Below are 15,833 nucleotides of genomic sequence, written 5' to 3' on the forward strand. Positions count from 1 at the left end.
GGGGCCACATGAACAATGATTGGCTGTCGTTCACAGGGTGTGATGAGCCGTATCAGGGTTCCTCATATTTAATGCTCATCTAATATATCACTCTATAGTCCTTGTCAAGCACTGAATTAATATTATTGACTTTAGATTTGCTCTTTAAGACCAATTTTTGTCATGAGCCAACTCCAACACAACCTTATTACTCACCCTGTGACCCCCCCATTTAACTGCAAATAAGTGCTTTTTTTAAAGAATATAAGGTAAATACACAGTCTAATAAGCCTGTTACAGCAAAGATATGAAGAGTAACTTTGCCAAGTCTGTTGCACATCCACTGTTGCAACCCCTAAATATGGAAGCAGCCAGAAAAAGTAAGAACTCTTTTGGAAGACCTGTTTGATTTACATGTTTGTCTATTAGGTCTGTTTTATTGACCATAGGGCTGTTTTGGTGGGATCATGTTTGTTAGTGATGGAACTGCCCCCTGAACCACCCATACCAATAACACTTAGGTATATTCCAACAGGTGTTTATTTATTCATTTATTTTTATCTAAGTCAGGTTAAGTGGTGTGTACAGTAGAAATAATGAGTACAAAGCAAAATAATACAACAGAGAATACAACCTCAATCCATGAGGGCATCACACACTCGCACATTTACTTACACTTACCTGAGAACAATTTAATGAAGCTGTTTTGTAAATAAAGCATTTCTTATTTAAATGTATTGGAAAAATATTAAATAAGTTATGTATTAGTGTATTAGTGATTAATGTGTTACTATATAGACATATTTATAGTCTTTATTTCTTACATTGACACAATAACAGGCACTACGCTCAGTCACAAACTTCAACTTAGATCCAAGTGGATTTCTTGAATATGTTGTAGGCATTAAATTTGGAATAAGTGTATATATTCACTAAAAACAATAAAGTTGATATGTTAAAAAAACTGAGAACACTTGATGTGCTTATTAATAGGTTACTTTGTAAAGTATTTTGCTGGCACACAATTGAAAAGCTTAAATTATTTCACAATAACAGGCATTACTACTCTCAGTCACAAACTTCAGTTTAGATCCAAGTGGATTTCTTGAAAGTGTTGCAGCCATCAAATTCAGAATTAGCATATATTTATTTATTAGGATTTTAACATCATGTTTTACACACTTTGGTTACATTCATGACAGAAACGAGATTCATAAGTTCACAAGTTTAATGTCAAACACAGTCATGGACAATTTAGTATCTCCAAGTCACCTCACTTGCATGTATTTGGACTGTGGAAGGAGACCGGAGCTCCCGGAGGAGACCCACACAGATACAGGGAGAACATACAAACACCACACAGAACGGACCCAGGACCTTTTTGCTGTGAGGTGAGAGCGCTACCCACCGAGCCACCGTGCTGTATATGCCCAAATGAGCATATACACCAATCAGGCATAACATGACCACCTTCCTAATACTGTGTTGGTCCCCCTGCAACTGTGATGCACTGTGTATTCTCACACCTTTCTATCAGAACCAGCATGAACTTCTTCAGCAGTTTGAGCTACAGTAGCTCGTCTGTTGGATCGGACCACACGGACCAGCCTTCACTCCCCACGTGCATCAATGAGCCTTGGCCGCCCATGACCCTGTCACCTGTTTACCACTGTTCCATCCTTGGACCACTTTTGAAAGATACTGACCACTGCAGACCAGGAACACCCCACAAGAGCTGCAGTTTTGGAGATGCTCTGACCCAGTCATCCAGCCATCACATTTTGGCCCTTGTCATACTCGCTCAAATCCTCACGCTGGATCATTTTTCCTGCCTCTAACATCAACTTTGAGGATAAAATGTTAACATGCTGTGTAATATATCCCCCCCACTAACAGGTGCCGTGATGAAGAGATAATCAGTGTTATTCACTTCACCTGTCTATGGTCATAATGTTATGCCTAGTCGGTGTATATGTACTAAAAACAATAAAGCTGATCAGTTAAAAAAAAAGAAATAAGTACATCAAGTGTTCTCGGGTATTTTGCTGGCACACAATAATAAGCTTAAATTATGCAAATTGTTGCATTGACACAATAACAGGCACTACTCTCAATCACAAACTTAAACCAGAAGCACAGAGACTGTTAACAAATCTAGTATTGAGATTAAAGGGGTGTTGTGTTACATACCCACGTCATTCCCTACAATCTTACCGATTGTAAAACTGAATCCATCAATGCTGAACGTGGCACTCCGACACTTTTTAAATCCTTGTTTTTTGCTGCTCGGCTCGGTCATCGTGTCTCGAGTCTTCTCCGGTTAGAAAGTATCCTCTGAATGTACTTGTTCTGCGAGTGATACCTTCCCAATTCCAGAAGAGTACGTGGTTGCTGTGTGATAATTAAAGTTGAATAATTAGTTATGTGGGGTGCACGTGGGTCGCCCCCCTGTGCGAGACTCTTGATGATGCTAAACCACTGACTCCATGACGAGCCTGTTCGTGTACTGGAGAACAGAGGCTCTGCTAACAAGAGTCAGGGAGCTTCCACTCTCCATCCTACTCTTCAACTCTCTCCCTCCCTTCCTGTGACCCTCCCCACTGTGCCGCTCTCGCGGAGCGTGATGAACAACAGCCTCTCTCTCTGGAGTTTGTTAAGCCGCTCACTAAGTGCTTATCATACACATGTAGCTGTGATTTTAGCTTAAATGAACTCTTCTGCTCGCTACGAGTAGAGAAGCACCTGCTGTGCTGTGGTTAATGCTATACTCATGGTGTAAGTGTGTGTGTGTGTGTGCACACAACATGCATTCCTGTTTTCATGACACAGCCACATTATTAATCCCCTGTGTACGCTCCAGCTAAATATTTGTGTGTTTACACCTAACATTAGTGCAATGCATCTGTAAGGCTGTAAGAAGCAGAAGAAAGAAAACAATGAAATACCGGCTAACCGCCTATAATGTATTTATCTCCTTTATCAGTGTCCCCTTTCTACCCCCGAGCTCAGTTTTAAAATTAGCCACTCACAGTGAGCCAGTGTCATGTAGCTCTGGGCATCATTACAGCATAAATGTGACCGAGTGCATTAGAGCAAATTTGGTACCAGGCCACAGAATGTGACAATGGCAGCATTAAGCTTGTAATTTAGGGCAAAGACTGTTATTGCCAGTAATATTAGTGAAGTAAAACTGTACACACAAAGTGAGCCAAAGGTCCTGCAGAGTAATGTGGAAGAATCAACTCCTGTTATCGGTGGTGTTTGGCTGTTAAAAATAGCACATTTACTTTTTCACCTGGGTGATATTTGTTGCATAATCTTTTTGGTCCAATCAATAAAAAGGGTGGCGACACGGTGGCACAATAGATAGCACTGTCGCCTCACAGCGAGAAGGACCAAGGATTGATTCCTCGACTAGGTGCCTGGGGTCCTTTCTGTGTGGAGTTTGCATGTTCTTCCTGTGTCCATGTGGGTTTCCTCTGGGAGCTCCGGTTTCTTCTCACAGTCCAAAGATATGCAGTCAGGTTCTAAACACCTCACTGTCACTGCTGACCTGAGAATAGTCCACCAATCAAAAATATCCAGCCAAAAGTGCCCTGTGGTCAGTGTCCTGTGACCACTGATGAAGGTCTAGAAGATGACCAACTTAAACAGCAGCAATAGCGATCATCTCTGACTTTACATCTACAAGCTGGACCAACTAGGTAGGAGTGTCTAATAGAGTACAGTGAGTGGACACGGTATTTAACACCTCCAGCAGCGCTACTGTGTCTGATCCACTCCTACCAGCACAACACACACTAACACACCACCACCATGTCACTGCAGTGCTGAGAATGATCCACCACCTAAATAATACCTGCTCTGTAGTGGTCCTGGGAGAGTCCTGACTATTTAAGAACAGCATAAAAGGAAGCTAACAAAGCATGCAGAGAAACAGCATTTTTACCCCAAGACCTGTCTGTTTTCCAGCTGTGATCCTTAAAAATCCACAAAAAATGAGCTTGAACCATTACTGTCACTGAGCTTCCAGTGACTGCCGACGTTGGGTGCAATTAAAAGTGTGTTAACTGAATTCCAAATTCAAAAAGAGAAGTAGAATATACATGAATCTACTTATGCACAGGAACTCCTATGTGAAGTAGAAATTACGGTCCACCCGTCTCCCATTATGCTTCCTCCAAACTAAACAAAAAACCTTCCTACTCAGTCTTACATCTAGGAAAACAGGAAGTGACTTCTCCTACTGTCGACAGTTAAATTACTTATAAATAAAAAACAATAAATAAAGGTTGTTAGAAAGTACATTTATTTATGCTGCCAGTAATATTGTGATGGAGGTCAGCTCTGTCACAAACATACTGAAATTTAAGACTGTATATCACCTCATATTTATACCCTTGTGAAACAGAAAATCATTGCTGACCATTTAAGCATTTCTTTTTTTTTTTTTTTTTTTTAATTTTACTTATGCAATTTCTCCCAGTTTAGTGTAGTCAATTTGTCTTCCGCTGCTGGGGGATCCCTGATTGCAGTCGAGGTGGGTATACTGCTGCTCACGCCTCCTTTGACCCACATGCAGCCCTTAGCAGAACCATTTTTACCCATGCACTCAGCACAGGCGCCTCTCAATCTGCTAATCAGGGTCCTTACACAGCGTTTGAAGACCCCACCCACATAGTCTGGTCATACCGCACTAGCAGAAAATGTCTGCTGCAGGCACTGCCAATTATGCCCACTAGATGGCGCCCAGCCGACCAATGGCAACGCTGAGTTTGAACCGAGGAGTTCAGAATCTCTGCGCTGGTGTGCTAGTGGAATATCCCACTAGATCAGTGGTGTCCAAACTTTTTTCTAGGAGGCCAGATTTGAAAATGTAAAAGTGCCCGAGGGCCAACAGTCCCTGCTTACATTATTTTAAACAATAAAATATGCATATAACTACGCTGTTATTTAATCATTTTATTTTCACACAGTGAACAACAACCAAATGTAAGCATTTGGATGAACAAATCAGAATATACAGAATGAATTTCTAAATGAACTTTAAAGCTTTCAGAAACTCTAAAATAAAAGTCGGGGCGCATTCACAAAAATAAAGCTTAACATGGCTTTATGTACTAAAAGAACGACACAGGAACTCTGAGTTTCTCTAAATTATTACTGGGCATAAGTTCTCTCCACCACTCAAATTCTTAGGTCGTTGTTTTAGTACAATACGTCACGTTAAATTTTGTCCAACGTTAATCGTTGTTCGTACAGCCTGTGTCGCTTTTATCATGTCATATCAATGAGTATGTCTCATTTAGGGTTTTGCCGCTTCTCATGTGAATGCGTACTTACAGTGTTGCTTACACAGTGTTGCTGCCCCCATCTGGTAAAAATTGCACCTTGAATTAGTATAATAATAAATATAATATTTCATATTTGAAAATTCCTTTAAGCAATTGGGAATGCTTCATCTAGTGCAGGCATGTCCAAAGTCCGCAACTTCTGTCTTAAATTGCATTACTTGTGGCCCGCCAGCATAGTCAAACAGAAAAAAAATTATATATTTGAAATATGAATAGAAATATACATTTGTTAGAATTTACTCTTGAGAACCAATAAAGAGCCAATAATTTTGAGTTAAAAAAAATATTGTGTATTTTTTTTTATTTTAATAGATGTATTTCTACATAAAGAAAGCATTTGGTTAATATAGCAAAGAAAGATTAGAATGATAAGCAACAACTATTATTTTTACTAGCCTTTCTTTTCTGCTTTCCAGGGTGCCAGTCTTTGTGAAGGGTACTGTGTGTGTGTGTGTGTGTGTGTTTATATGATCTGTGTTTTACTTTGTATTCTTATGAAAGATTTGACCCTTTTTTCAGATCTTGATTAGATTTAAACAGATCCCCATAACTTGTAGGCCGTTGTGGACAGTGGAAATAACAAGCAGGAATCATTTCGATTTTTTATAGCCTCCTTTGCTTTAAGAAAGTCACTTATCTTTATTTCACAGTCTGTGGTTTGGATTAGAGATTGTTGTTGAATTTAAGAACCCGTAACACCACGAGGGCTTTACAGGGCCCAATAAACTGTTTCATGTCTGGTATTATGATGTTGCAGAGATTGCATGAGCTTCTTTTCAATTAAAATAAAAACAGTACAAGGATGGAAGTGTTCTGTTTGAGACTGACTGTTGTTTGATATTACACTTTAGCCGCTCAACAGTCCTGGGTTGCTGGTATTGTATATTACGCTCCATAATTCACCACACAATCTCAGTGGAAGACCATGGGTTTGGACCATAACCGGGCCAGTCTAGAACCTGCCACACTGTTGTACCATGCAGAATGTGGATTTGCATTGTCTTGATAAAAAACAGAGATATCCCTGATAAAAGGTGTCTAGATGTCAGCATGTATTGATCTACAGTGTTTATGTACAGTAATGGTGCCATCATAGATGTGTGAACTTGCTTTGGTACCAACTGGATTGTTTTATTGTATTTTATATATATACATATATATACAGTATATATATATATATATATATACCGATCAGCCATAACATTAAAACCACCTCCTTGTTTCTACACTCACTGTCCATTTTTATCAGCTCCACTTACTTACTTTAGAAGCACTTTGTAGTTCTACAATTACTGACTGTAGTCCATCTGTTTCTCTACATACTGTTTTTGCCTGCTTTCACCCTGTTCTTCAATGGTCAGTTTGAGTTGGTCATCTTCTAGACCTTCATCAGTGGTCACAGGACGCTGCCCAAGGGGCGCTGTTGGCTGGATATATTTGGTTGGTGGACTATTCTCAGTCCAGCAGTGTCTGTGAGGTGTTTAAAATATATATTATTTATATATTTATATATATATTTATATATATATATATAATTAATTTTTGGTCTACTTTATTAAAAAATGGGAAAACTCATCAGACCACAGCTCACATTTGTGTCAGTCTATCTTTGCTGAGTTGCATTCATCAATTTATGAATCAGAGTATAATAATAATAATAATAATAATAATAATAATAAATTAAAGTGTAAACAAATAATACAAAAATTGTATCCAATTACCCGAATGCATTAAGCTTCCCCTCTACTGATACTACCCTCCAGTCTTGACTGAGGAGAGCCGTGACTAACACACACCCTCCGACGTGTGCAGTAGCCAACTGCATCTTTTCATCTGCATGAGGAGAGTTCATATGGGGCTCAGTCTCGCATACACAGAGAGTCACACCCAGATCACATTATCCATCGTCTCTGTACAGGCACAATCAATCAGCCAGCAGAGGTCGTGATTGCATCAGTTACGAGGAATCTCCTCCGGCACCCTCCCTACGAATGAGCCGATTGCTGTTCGTGTAGGCACCCAGCCTGCCGGTAGCAGAGCTGAGATTCAAACCCAGTTTGAGAAGTCAGCTCTCGTGTGCTAGAGTGTTTTACCGCTGTGCCACCTGAGCGCCAATTGGGAGAAACACTAAATATCTATATACTTCAAATAAAAAATCAGTGTGCTGTTTTGAATGAAATACCAGAATAAGACTAAAAATAGTAACTTGCTGGGGTTTTTTTTCTTTTTATTTGCATTTTACATAATGTTTCATCATTTTTTTAAATGCAGTTTGTAGATTTAGCTGAACTGACACTGGTAACCTACTGTACATTGGTAAGGCTTTTACGACAATAAACAAACCACAAATCTACAGGCATGAATATGAGTAACAGTGAGCAGGTGCTAATAATCAGAAAATACATTGTGTTGTATGCCGTAAAAAATATATAAAATTGGTGACTTTTCCCTAGATATTCTTCCAGCAACAGGACTTCCTTATTTAATATACTTCCAATTCTATTTGAAAAAGGAGGGTACAGTCGATGCAGCCCCTCAAAAACAAGAGGCCCATAAAATTGTGAAGTACTGATGAAATAGCCGGGCTATAGAAGCAATCTTGTATTTCTTTAATTGTCATTGAGGGTTTTTTTTTTTACAACAGTGGAAAAACTGAGAGCTGTTAAAAATACAGTTGCAATAATTATCCAACTCCATTGCAATTTGGGTTTATTAGCTAAATTTACAGCTGTTATTAGCAGCTGTTTGTAATAAACCATTTAAACGAGAGCAACTGTACATAGCTTAAAACGACTAACAAGTGTCTTCTTCAAATTCAACACAAAATGCAAATTCTAATGACCACTGTGGTCTCAGAATTATTCAACCCCTTCATGACGAGCATCTTCATCGCTCCAAACATTATGCATAGCCAGACAACAGCTTCTGGACGTGTTCCTGAGGAATCTTAGCTCATTCCTCATAGGTAATGAGCTAAGGTAATATGGCCTCCAGTTTACGAATATTCCTACAAATGCCTTCTTTGAGTCCCACCAAAGACTTTCTACTGGGATTAATCAGGTGACTGTGACGACCACTCGAGAATCTCCCATGACTTCAAAATCTTCTGAAACCAAGCTTTGGTGGACTTTGAGGTATGATTGGGATCATTGTCCTGTTGAAAGGTCCAGTGATGCACAAGCTTCAGCTTCCTCACAGAAGGTAGGACATTTCCTCCAATGATTTCCTGATGCTTGATTGAATCATGTTGCCCTCCACATGCTGCAGGTTTCCAGTGTCAGAAGAAGCAAAGCAGCCCAGAGCATCACCAAACCACCGCCATGCTTCACTGTAGGCAAGGTTTTCTTTTCAGCCTGTGCTTCAAGTCCCTCAGATATTGTACTCATCCACCAACCTGATAATATCCAGTTTTGTTTTATCACTCTACAGAACAGAATCCCAACAATTCTGTGGCTTATATATATGGTTTGGAGCATATGAAGCCATCTTTTCTTCTGCTTTGTGTCAGTAGAGATACGTCATGGAGTTCAGGCTTTGTAGACCTTCAGCGTTTAGTGTTCGCCTTACTGTGCAAACTGAAACCTCAGTGCCTGCTGCTACCAAATCTTGCTGCAGGTCTTTTGCAGTCCCTCCAGTGTTTTTGACAATCTGCCTCCTCAGGAATCTGTCGGCAGCCGGAGACGGCTTCCTCTTTCTGCCACGTCCAGGTAGTGTAGCTGGTGTTCCTCTATCTTTGAACTTGCAAACTGTGCTTCCAACTGTATCTGTAGGAGCATTTAGCACCATATTTTTGCATGGCTTTCTTTGTTTTTGCAAGGCAGATCTCTTTTCTTAACTTTTTTAACAACTCTCCTGACTTAGCGTAACATTTAAACATGCTATCAAATGTCACAGTCAACAAATCCTGAGCCAGTCCATGTACCTGGTGTATTTTATGTCATGAAGCTCTTGATAAGCTGCATCTGAATTGCTTGATTCAACACCTGATTTACAAATCTGTGCTCTATGAGGAGTTCTATTCAGGAGGTTAAATATTTCTGATGTCATAAGACTGCAGTAGTCATTAACAGAGGCATTTTGTGTTGAATTAGGAGAAACAACTCGTTATATTTGTTGTGTTGAGCTATTTCAGTTGTATTTGTTTGATGTGTTCATTGCAATCAGCTGAATGTTTGGAAGTTTTGCTAATAAACCTGGTTTGCAGTGGGGGGTGAAGAATTTTGATTGCAGCTGTAGATACATACCATTATAATACAAGAAGTAAAATAATGCCGTAAAATACAAAACTGACTGGCGGCGAAGACTTGCTTTTTCCACACGATAAAAGAAGTTCTCGTGAGCTTTTTGCTTGAATGTGTTGCTATGGGCGACAGGAAAACACAAAGTGTGGAGGAGGAAAGCATGTCTGTGTTAACCCAAGGCCACTAGGAGCCACTGGTATATAAAAAAGGATTTGTGGTTAAAGATTTCGCTTGGTAAAACACACACACACACACACACACACACACACACACACACACACACACACACACACACTACATGTACACATCTTGATTATTCTAATCTAATGCTGTATAACGGTGACAATGTTCCTGGACAAAGGGTAAAATAGAATCACAACTTATTGCACTCAGAAAATATTGCAGGTGCTTGCAGGTACTGAACACAGTAGTGCTGCATAATCAAAATGTATATTACAAATACACCAGCTATTAGTGGGGACTGTTCACCATAAGGAACATGTTAAAGCTCGATGGTGCAGTAGGTAATTCATTAATATAAAATCTGCTTGCAAACTGTACTGTAAAAATGCATGAATGCAAGGTTAACTAGATCTTTTACAGAGTGTTTAATTCCTCATCTAATGCTGTATAATGGCAGTAATTTTGGTGGACAGAGGTTATAAAATGGAATCAGAATGTTATTGCACTCATATATTTTCAGGTAGGTGTCAGAGTGAGTTCAGTCACAGTGGAAGGGCTCAGATTGAAGCGGAAGTGTTGGCACATGTACACAAGTACAAGCAGAGCTTCAGGAGCTGAGGATCGTATGATTAATGATACAGCATGGGCGGTTGGGTTGGCCAAAAGTGACATTTAAATGTCAGTAATAATCACAATGATCACAAATCTATCCATGATCCTTTAAGCAAGTTAATTATTTTTTTCAAAGTTCTGTTAATTAACAGAAAGTACTGAACTACTCAGAAGAAATAAAACAACCGACATATAATATTTAAATAATAATAATAATAATCATTGTTATAATTGTTTGTACAGTGTACTAGCCAGGATTGAGTCAAAGCTGCTGAATTGGCTGTAACACAACCACTTTTTTCATGCATTGTACGTATAAAACTGAATTTTATACATTTTAGAGACAGAAGAGTCTCTTAAGTATAGTTGGCTTAAGTATGGTTAATGTTTAACATTTTCTACACTATAGTGCCAAAAGTATGCAGACACCCCACTGATAAATGATATGCTTCCAATTTTAAGGTGAAAGTTGTGAAGTTTTGGGAAAGGCTCTTTCCTCTTCCAGTGTGACTGGGTGGGGCTCAGTGGGTAGCCCTGTCACCTCACAGCAAGAAGGTCCTTGGTTCGATCCCCAGGTGGAGCGGTCCGGGTCCTTTCTGTGTAGAGTTTGCATGTTCTCCCCGTATCTGTGTGGGTTTCCTCTGAAAGCTCTGGTTTCCACCCACAGTCCAAAGATGTACAAGTGAGGTGAACTGAAGATACAAAATTGTCCATGACTGTGTTTGACATTAAGACTTGAACTGATGAATCTTGTGTAACCAGTAACTACCTGTCCTGTCCTGAATGTAACGAAAGTGTAAAACATGATGTTAAAATCCTAATAAACAAACAAACAAATATGTATAAGATATGAAGCTGTTCAAAATTGCATTCTGGTCTGTGTGAGTGAGTAAATTAGCACCTTGTCCAGTTTGTATTGGGTCTTTGGCTTCAAAAATGAGTGAATAATCAGTACTTAATGTGCATTAAGTGCCAGGTTAAGACTTGGTATCAAATACGATTCTTTACTACAGCGATGTAAAAGATTCCTATTATTTCTCCTTAAAATAATAGTCAGTTGATTGACTGGGTATCACATTGAGGATTTTTAAATGATGTGTAAATAAACTTTTGACACTTAAAATAATACATTTGAGCATCTGTCCACATACCTTCTGACCTTCTGAGTAAAATCAAAATTGGTACATAAATAAAAAACAGAACTAGCATTTTTGCTTTTCTAATTAAAGCAAAGCTCGAGGTCTGTTCAGCTTGCTGTGAGTGGGAGTAGAAGCACGTCAGCCCAACCTGTTTTTTCCTCACCGTTCTATTGTACTGAAGCTCTTATTAACTAAAAAGGCCACAGTTCTTCAAACTCAAGCCCAAGCATCCCACAAGGACGTTACCATAGGAACTGTGTGGTTACAGGTACTGAACACAGTAGTACTGCATAATCAAAATTCAGATTTTAAATACACCAGGAATTAGTGGTGACTGTTCGCCATGAGGAACATGTTAAAGGTTCACTGTACAGTACGTGATTCATTAGTATAAAATCTGCTCACAAACTATCTTGAGAGGATGTTACTGGGACAGTTGTGGCCTAGTGGTAAAGATACTGGACTAGTAATCCAAAGGTTGCTGGTTCAAGCCCCACTACTGCCAGGTTGCCACTGTTGGGCCCTTGAGCAAGGCCCTTAACCCTCAATTGCTTAGACTATATACTGTCACAGTACTGACTCAACTAGCATTGTACATTATTAACTACATTCTCTGTTGTTTTACCCCGAGGGCATTCTGATGGAAACCTGTTTACCCGCCGAGGTTAAGGATTGAAGTCGAGACTGCCGTGACAACGATGCTGCTCCTGCCGGATGTGATGGGTCTGGAGAAATTGCACCAACAATGACAAGAACTCACTACAGACTTTATTGAAGACTAGACCGAATAACAACTCTATTATTATTATTTATTTATTGCCAGTTATAACTTTTAGTTCATTTAATTTTGTGTTTGTATGCTTTGTGTAAATCGTGTATTTATTTAAAGTATCCTCCAGGCCACCCAAGAAGGATGGGGCCCTGCTGAGTCTGGTTCCTCTCAAGGTTTCTTCCTGTAATTTTCAGGGAATTTTTCCTTGCCACAGTCGCCCTCGGCTTGCTCATCAGGGGTTTTTGTATCTGTTGGTCCTGGATTTTGTAAAGTTGCTTTGAGACAATGTCTATTGTAAAAGGTGCTATATTAATAAAGTTGACTTGACTTGACTTGACTACTGTAAGTTGCTTTGGATAAAAGCATCTGCTAAATGCCGAAAATGTAAATGTTACTGCACTAAGTAAAGACTTGGGGCTGGATATACAAACCCTAAATCTGGAAAAGTTAGGACATTTTGCTAAATGCAGTAAAAAAACAAGAATCTGTTTTTTATTATTATTATTTATTTGAACCTTTATTTGATTCAAAAGAAAAGGGTGAAAAGGGTAAAGAATGAATACGTTTCCAGCTATCAGCTTAAAACAATTGCCATTAAGATTAAAGTAATGGATTGCCGCTCAGGTGGCGCAGTGGTAAAGTACGCTAGTGCACCAGAGTTGGGAATGCATCGCATCAAATCTCGACTCTACCCTTCCGACTGGGTTGGGCGGCAGCATGAACAACGCTTGACTGTTGTTCAGGGTTAGAGGGTAGAGAGTCGGATCATAGGTCCTCATAACTGGTACAACTGCGGCACCTGCTGGCTGACTGATGGCGCCTGCACAGGGCTGAGGAATAATGCTGATGGGGGTGTGACCCTCCGTACACAGCGTCCATTAGTGTATGAACTCGACTCGTGCAGGTGAAAAATGCAGTCTGTACTGATTGCGTACCGGAGGGGGCCTCCGGTACGCAATCAGTACAGACTGCATTTTTCACCTGCATTTTTCACCTGCACGAGTCAACTGACTTGTGCCCCACAAGTCAGTTGAGAGGCGTCGTCAGTCGGCGGTGAAGGGTTGAACCAGTATAGAGGACGCATTCAGGGTAATTAGACACGACTAGAATAGGGGAGAAAAATTGGGGGAAAAAGTGGGGAAAAGTAGATAATAAAAAAAAAATGATTAAAATAATAAAAATTATTAGAAAAAAAAGAATTATATGTATAACAATAAATCTTCATACATATAACGTTATAATTGTTAATATTAATGTGTTTGGTCATGTTTAGCTGGCAGTGAAGGATGCCTGGTGTTAAAAGGACAAAATCTAATTTACACCACTAGGTGGCAGATAGTCTCCGTAATACTCTTACAGCGAAGTACACTGCTCAGCCATAACATTAAAACCTACAGTACACTCACTGTCCATGTTATTAGCTCCACTTACCATATAGGAGCACTTTGTTCTACAATTACTGACTGTAGTCCATCTGTTTCTCTGCATGCTTTGTTAGCCCCCTTTCATGCTGTTCTTCAATGGTCAGGACTCTCCCAGGACCACTACAGAGCAGGTATTATTTAGGTGGTGGATGATTCTCAGCACTGCAGTGACACTGACATGGTGGTGGTGTTAGTGTGTGTTGTGCTGGTATGAGTGGATCAGACACAGCAGTGCTGCTGGAGTTTTTAAATACCATGTCGACTCACTGTCCACTCTATTAGACACTCCTACCTAGTTGATCCTAGTGGATTTGTTGGACTCATTTGCTGCCAAGTACAAGTTCCTGATGAAATCGCACCGCTGGTACATTTACATCTTCTGGCACACCATCATCCTCGCCGTAATCAACGCCTGGCTCCTCTACAAGCGGGACTGCAAAGCTTGCAACATTCCCAAGAAAGAGATGCTGAACAGGAGAGGGTTTCAGGCACAACTAGCATCTTCTCTCATACTGGTAAGAATCCATTTCTGTTGTTTGTATTATTAAATATTTCACTGATTACACAGTTTTTAATCTATGTTTGACATTGTAATTGATCTTTTTATCATTTTATTCAGATAAAATCAACTCTCCCTTTGACATCCATGACAGTAATACCACAGAGACCTGTGACTGCTCTGAGGAGGTTATGTGTTCCACCAGTGGATGTGCGCAAGGACATGATTGCACATTTCCCCGTAAAAACAAAGAGAGGACACTGCGATAAAGGCTACACCAATACCCTCTGCAGGAAGTGCGGTGTGCGTCTATGCTTTTCAGATGAAAGGAACTGCTTTTTGGAGTACCACTGTACATGAACACAAGTGGTCATCGCCGTCGTCTCCCACTAATCCGGGTTCCGCCAGCGCGTCCTGGGTCCGCACCGAAGTTTTCATTCTGTTATTTTTTTTTTGCCCAATAAATTTTGATTCATAAAAGTATGACCGCTGTGTGATTATTAATTATGATATTTACTGTTATAGAGCTTTGTAAGCAATCCACAGTGAAAATCAACCCTTAGTTGTTCAGTATATTTGTTTTGACAGCGTGAGTGCAAATACATGAATTCTGCTCCCATCCAGGCCCGATGTTGCAATATTGCAACATTTCTGTAAAAACTTACTAAAACATAAAAAATTAGGTAACCCTTCAATTTCTGCATCAGAGGCCTTCTTTAACATCATAACAGAGGTGAATTATTTTTTTTTTGCTCTTTTTTCTATTTTTGGGTTTTACAGGGTTAAGGTTCCATTACAAAAACAAAGCCCTCTTATTGGAGAATCCAAGCACAAATCATAAAAAAATCACAAATAAAGCCTGTTATTGTGATCTGTCTCTTCCGTCTGTGAGTAAAATTGTATCTGTTGTGAACATAATTAATTTTATAACCTTTGGGGGCTAAAACCTAATGTGCTCCTCAACCCCCTAATCCAGAATCACTTCACTTACCATCAAAGAAGTTGAACAGCTACTGTCATCCAGAAACCCAACTACATGCCCACTTGATCCTTTCTCATCTACTATCTATTAAGAAATATCACAAGACCTTTTCTTCTGTATCACGTCAATTATCAACACCACCTTAATATCCGGTACTGTACCTACTGCTTTTAAGTAGGCACGGGTTTCCCCCCTACCTTATAAAACCAACACAACACAAATATCTATACACAAGACCAGTATCACTTCTATCTTTTCTATCAAAAATGCTTCAACACGCTGTCTGCAATTATTTATTCCTTTTTCTCATGCAGAATGACTTCCACGATCAGTATTAGTCTGGCTTCAGACAGCTTACTCAACAGAAACAGCTCTTGTGTCTGTCACTGAGAAGCTTCATGTAGCCAAATGCAGCCAAAGTCATCAGTCCTTATAATTCTTGTCTTTTCTGTAGCCTTTGATACAGTTAGTCATAGAAGTCTCTTGTCCATTCTTTCCAATCTTGGTGGATGGCCTCCTACCTGGAAGGGTGTTCCTATCAGGTGTCATGAAGGGCATCTATATCCTCTCTATGCACTCTTGTAACTGGTGTTCCCCAGGGCTATGTACTTGGTCCTTGGTTTGTTTCTGCTCTCCATCCACACCTGC

General features: G+C 39.7%; 1 protein-coding gene across 1 annotated transcript in view; it reads right to left on the bottom strand.

The window, feature by feature from the left end:
- Window positions 1-2,278, bottom strand: part of pde1ca (phosphodiesterase 1C, calmodulin-dependent a) — a 176,489-nt gene extending 174,211 nt beyond the window's left edge. Inside the window, exon 1 of the mRNA XM_062991405.1 lies at window positions 2,194-2,278. Within this exon, the coding sequence (XP_062847475.1) occupies window positions 2,194-2,278 (85 nt within the window). The remainder of the gene's footprint in view (window positions 1-2,193) is intronic.
- Window positions 2,279-15,833: the final 13,555 nt, after the last annotated feature.

Source organism: Trichomycterus rosablanca, chromosome 3, assembly GCF_030014385.1.
Source record: "Trichomycterus rosablanca isolate fTriRos1 chromosome 3, fTriRos1.hap1, whole genome shotgun sequence".
NCBI lineage: Eukaryota > Metazoa > Chordata > Actinopteri > Siluriformes > Trichomycteridae > Trichomycterus > Trichomycterus rosablanca.